This window comes from Tetrao urogallus, assembly GCF_951394365.1.
Source record: "Tetrao urogallus genome assembly, chromosome: 6".
NCBI classification, from domain to species: Eukaryota; Metazoa; Chordata; class Aves; order Galliformes; family Phasianidae; genus Tetrao; species Tetrao urogallus.
In genome coordinates, this window is record NC_136819.1 from 30,731,829 (window position 1) to 30,737,828 (window position 6,000).

General features: G+C 32.5%; 1 protein-coding gene across 1 annotated transcript in view; it reads left to right on the forward strand.

Annotated features, from left to right (window-relative positions):
• Window positions 1–813, forward strand: part of FMN1 (formin 1) — a gene marked incomplete at both ends in the record, with an annotated part of 115,560 nt that extends 114,747 nt beyond the window's left edge. The window contains one exon of the mRNA XM_079537821.1: window positions 769–813. Within this exon, the coding sequence (XP_079393947.1) occupies window positions 769–813 (45 nt within the window). The remainder of the gene's footprint in view (window positions 1–768) is intronic.
• Between the last annotated feature and the right edge of the window lie 5,187 nt (window positions 814–6,000).

The following is a 6,000-nucleotide window of genomic DNA, read 5'->3' on the forward strand; positions in this document are numbered from 1 at the left end:
TTTACTGCTCACTGTACACATTTTAAAAATGAGAGAGTATCTTCTTTCTCTAAAACCTTTCGAAATGTTGTTTACTCTGTTGAATAGTGGTAGAAGGGTTCAAATCCTTATTTTGTCATTAGTGTTTCCCAGTTTCTTTTTTATAGGACATAGAAAGAGGAGTAATAATTTACACTGTAGACAAAACTGGTTTTTATCTTTGTGCAAGGCAAAGAGGTTCTCAAACTGTGGGATGCAAGAGAATATGGAGGGAAATGTACATGAAGGAAGTCAGTTATTTCCATTCCCAACAGAGCATATCAGTTGCAGGATAGGCGGCAGAGATATAAATGGCTAAAATTGCTTGGGAAAGGGTCATTAGACAACATAATCTACCTAATGCTAAATTGGAGTATTTATGTCAGCAGAAACCATTCTGGACAAAAGAAGGTATTAAACTGAGAAATGTATCTTGTTTACTCTCGCTGCACTGATCTTCACAGAGCTGCTCATTCATCTGGCTATTTTTAAAGGCACACAGTATTTGACAAGTGTGTAGCTAAAGCAAGCTCAGCTTTGCTAAAGTAACTAGTGAACTCACTGTGAGCCTTCCTTGAGAGCTCCAAGAGTTTTTTGTTTGATTGTTTCTTTTTAATTAAGCAAAACTCTGATCTGCTGACTCATTTAGTACCTCTCAGTATTGTAGACAAAATACTTAAGGCAACTTGAGAGCAGACAGAAAATTAGAGGAAAGAATGATAATAAAGTTCTTTCTATTTTTAACAACAGAAAGAGAGACTACGTCAAAAAGAAGCCAATGTGAATGCCAACTGAAAGGAGAAAGATGAAAATGATAGTGTGTCATAATACCTTTAAAGACGCTTTATTATGCCTATGGCTCAGAGAGCACCTTATGTTTGTTACTGAATTCTGCTTTGCTGATCTATTCCAAGACAATCCTCTAAATGTTTTTCAGTTCCTTCAAAGGAGTTTGTACATAAAGTCGAAGGAATTCTAAGAAAATTTTTTACATGGGAATTCAGAATGATTTTCTGTAGTTCTTCCTTACGTTGTAAGGAATCTAGTTGTTTATGGTTATTTAAAGGACTCTATGTGTAATGCAGTAAAATGAAAGAGTTTAAATGAAAAATTTGGATACAAGATTAGATAATGACTAAGAACTTGTAGGTTATTTACAGGGCTTTGTGTAGATTAGAGCAAATATGCTGTTTGGCTCACAAAGCACTGTTATACCATATTTTTTTGTTACTTCAGCAGTAACTGAGATAAAATAGACTAACTGTAAGTAATATTACAGTGTCTGAGTACTGGATGCATCTTTCTATAACTGATTAAATGTAATTATAGATTTACTCTGTATTTTACTATAAATATTTTTATAGAGACCTCAACTTATGCCACACATTGAAATGAAAGCAATATTTTGCACATGGAAAGGAATAGCTTCAAATTCTTTATCTGTATGATCGATGGTGTAACTGATTCACTATTTTTTTGTTTGTTTTAACCTGTCCTATATTCTGAACTCCAAAAAAAAAAAAAAAAAAAAGAGATTAAAAAGTATATTTTTATTTCAGTGTTTGTTGAAACTACCAGTTCCATAAAATAATGTTTTTACTCATCGTTATTAATTGAACTAAAATATGTTTCCATGAAGTTATATATTTGTCATTAAATCTTAATCTTTCAATTCTATTGAAAGCTTTCTTTTAAACAATGAGTAAGTCACTCTAAAATGCCCGGTCTTGTCCTGCTATAATTTTATGAAGAATGTATCCAGCATATAAATATCTATCTATGTCGATAAATAAATTTAATAAGTAAAAATTGAGGAAGAAATATGAGCTGTCATCCTGCGGCATTGTAATCATTGCTTGTAAAGTAGCAGAGCCTGAAAAAAATCTACCAAGTATCCACTCTTACTTGAAGATTCTTGGAAGGAAAAGTCCTGAAGCATGAGTTAGTTTAATGTAAAAACAGGACAACAAACTGGAGAAAATGTTCTTCTGCTTGCTGACCATAAAGAGAAACTGCCTTCTTTATGATAATGATAACTGAAATGGTTTAGGAAGAGATATTAGATTAAAAAAAAATTCAAAAAGAAAAAAAGATGGGAAGGCATTAGCCCTTTGACTTAATAGATGGAAAGTATGCCCATTAAACAAATTATTCATCACTAGAAATGAAGACTTGTTAAAGAAGACAACAGTTGTGGAATTTATCTCCCATTCATGACTGTAGCTGGAAAACTTCATATACTGCAGGTTTCTTAAATGACTCTACCAGTCCTCAATAGATAAAAATAAGGGAAGCAAGGTTGTTCTGAATGTTTTGGAGTTTCTAGCTGCTACAGATATACCTGAGATATGCTAGTGTCATTTTTATGGAAACAGTCAATAGCACACCAACAAAAATAAACTAAGTTTTAGCTCCGCTATTCCCACTGAAGAAAAATATATTCCAAAGATTTAAATTTTGTCTTCCACCAAGTAGGTGAAGTACATTTATTTCCATATTATCAGTGCTAACAGGAGCAATAACGCTTATAAAAACCAAAGAACTGCAAGCAAGGCAATTCTGATGATCTTTTAAGCAAATAACTATTGAGTTTTGCTATTGTTTTTTATCTGTCCCGAAGAGAATGTATATTGACATTTGGTTGATTGGGATTTTTTCATTGACACATTTTATCCAATACCAATCAATAAGAGTAGTACTGTTTGTGAAATAAGGACTGATGTTGCAAATTCTTATTAAAAATATACTGTGGAAAGCATTTTTAAGTTCTTGAAATATCCTGTTTCAAAATCTCTCTCTGTGAAATTTCATTTTTCAGTTCAAAGTGATTTTTTCAGTTTGCAGTATTGAAAAATGTATATAAAAAGGGATTAAAATTAAAATTTTTTGATGTAAAGTGTTCCTTGATTAGATGTATAATTCTTCTTTTTGTTTTCAGATTATAAATTTGCCAACATATTGAGAATATAGGCTATTGTTCAGAAATCTCCAAAACTTACACTGCACAGATATACTGTTTCTTCCTTATTCACATTTATACCAACTTCACTCTTAAAATAGAGGTTTAGATTACAACTTCATTATCTATTAATTGTACTATTGATTTTACTGTTTTTAAGTGGTGTAGAAAAAAGTACATCTAGACTATTTAATTAATTCTGTTACTGAAAATTTGGACATTTTTGGATGGAATTCATCAGCTAAATATCTGACTCACCCCCTAAATACCACACTGACACTAGTGCTGCCGAGAGGTGTCATCAGACAGTGACAAACATACATGTGCTGACCTCAACTAAACTATTGGTTTAATGAAGAGATATTAACAGATATTATGTATCTATGTAAGCTGTTAAATTATAACATATTTAGGGACTACAGACGTAACAAACAGCCAACAAGACGACTCATCTTGAGGTCAGCAAGTGTCACCAGAAATAATGTTTGAAACTTAAATTTAGATTGGTGCCTCATTTTACCCTCAGTTTTCTAGTTTAGAGGGGAAGAAAAACCCTCAGTTACCGTCAGTTTTCTAGTTTAGAGGGGAAGAAAAAGAGGAGAGAAAGCAAAAGGATGAAAGTAAAGAGATGGAAGGGAACAGACGACTTGTACAAGGTACGTGATTACATTGCTGTCAAGGAAGTAAAAGAATGGAGTAAATAAAGCCAAGCAACCATAGCTACACAGTTACTATTTTTCAAAGCTACTTCATTTAAAATACTTGTATGCTATGAAGAATATTTGTTTTTTACTCTCCTATTATTGCCAAGTTTCTCAAAATCTGTTAAGAAAAGCAGTGCTAAAACCCTTTTTACTCAGTGGGTGCTTATTGCACGTAAAAATGGTATGTGTTGCTAATTTATAAACTGGATGATTAGGAAAAACTTAATTTAGATGAGTAACTCTCTAATCTGTGAAATGCTCTTTAACTTATTTACAACGTTATTGCTTACTGATAGTAAAATGAAAGACCTTTTAGCATTTGAGGTATTTTGTCAGTAAAAATTACATTTTCATGGTGTTCATATTAATTTATGAAAACTATCCATGTATTTTGCCATGACTCACGTGTTTTACCATGTGCTTTATTTTAGGATTGTAAGTTGTGTAGTTTGAATATAGTTTTTTTCAACAAAACAGAAACTGTAGTTTCTGTACATATGGAAAATGAAAGTACGGTGGAATACTCAGAAAGCAGAGAGAAAAATAATTAAGAGTCTTAAGCAGTTCTAGGAAGGATAAAGTTTACCTGGGATTTCAAACTTTCTGAATTGCTGAGGATATTCCTGCAACCAGATATTAACAGCCAGGGTATGTCTGACTAGTCTAATTGTTTTCTACATGAAACATGTACAGAATATTTTGCTTTCCATATGAGGCACAAATTCTCATTGTCCTGATTTCTAGTAAATGTATAGCAATTTCTTTGTTATCTTTCCTACTTGAGTGATATGAGACAGCAGAATGTTCTGTATATAGTTATTTAGTGATGCTATTTCTTCATTGCTTCAGGCCTATATCTTAAAAATGGATGCCTTAATCTTGTGTGGGTGCAGAATTTCTGAAACACCCAAACAAATTCAAAATATTCATCTCATTACAGCATCAATGTGCTTTCAAAAATCCATCTCCCTAATCTGTGCTTAGGTAACAGGCTAAACTTATAGTGTTAGAAAAGTATATCTATCTAGGTTTTGCTCACTCTTGGCCTTGTCTGGATCTTGTTTAATTTTGATATGGATCTCACTTATTATTTATTCTTTTTCAAGTCCACCATAGTTTCTTAATTTTTTATAGTAGATGCAGCCTGGAAAATTCTCTTTGGTATTTTTTCATATGAAGGTAAGCCTATGTATATGCATGTAAGCATAAAGAATATAGAATGCCAAGATACAACTTAACTGTAGTCAATACATGGCTTTAAAAAGAGAAGATATTAGGAAGTGGCTCCTAAAGCCAGCAAGAAAAAGAGTTCTGACAATTAAAAACAGATAAGAAATTAAAATTAGAAGTAAATTCCAAACTATTCCTAATGAGGCTAGTTAACCACTGAAAGTAGGTAGCAAAGGTAATTGTGGTTTCTCCATTCTCGGTGCTTCTCCATTCTTCTCTGATGCTTTCAAATTAGGATGGAACATCTTTGTGAAAAGTTTGTCTATCCAATACAACTTACTGGACTCAGTTCTGATGTTGTAAGTGTACTCTCATACCCATTGACTTACAAGCTCAGATAGTCCCTATTGACAGAAAAATCTAGAAGTATGTAAAAAGACGCAATAAATTTTTTTTTCTTATCTGTAATAAAGTTTTTATCCAAGCTAGAATAACTCTTGTTGTGATTTTAAATTTAAAAATACACCACAAATAGTGTGACATAGAACGTAATGCAGTAAACTATTCTCAAATTATAGACATTTGTTTTTCAAATGATTAATTAGATAGCAAACTTATATACTGCAGAATCCAATACTGTCTTAAGGATCCTCAAGCTAAGTCTGAGGGCAATATTACTTTAGATTTCAACATGTGAAATCTGAGAATCACAGAAACCATAGTTCCTCAGCTTATGTCAACATTTTTGAGCACGTGGGTGGGAATTTAACTTGGGTACAAGAAACATCATGCAAAATGTACACATGAAATTTATCTTTTTTTTCCCCCACACTTAAGCTTGCACAATATCTTAGAGTAATTCCAGCAAACTGATGAGCTTCAACAGACAGTAAATTATTTTGAGCACTACCTCATGGAATTCAGGCTTTTCATCTGGAGCCTCTTTGTAAAATGTAAGTGCTGGGTATAAAAATGTGTTTGCACCACTTTCTTGGGAGGAGATTATCATGTGGTATAAGCTTTCCCATGAGGTAGAACAGTATTGGCCACCTTGTTTTGTTTCTGACTGCTTAGAATAAATTAAAGGCAGACTTTTTTTTTCATCAGGTATTTTGGATTAATTTCATTTCACATTTTATCATCTCAATT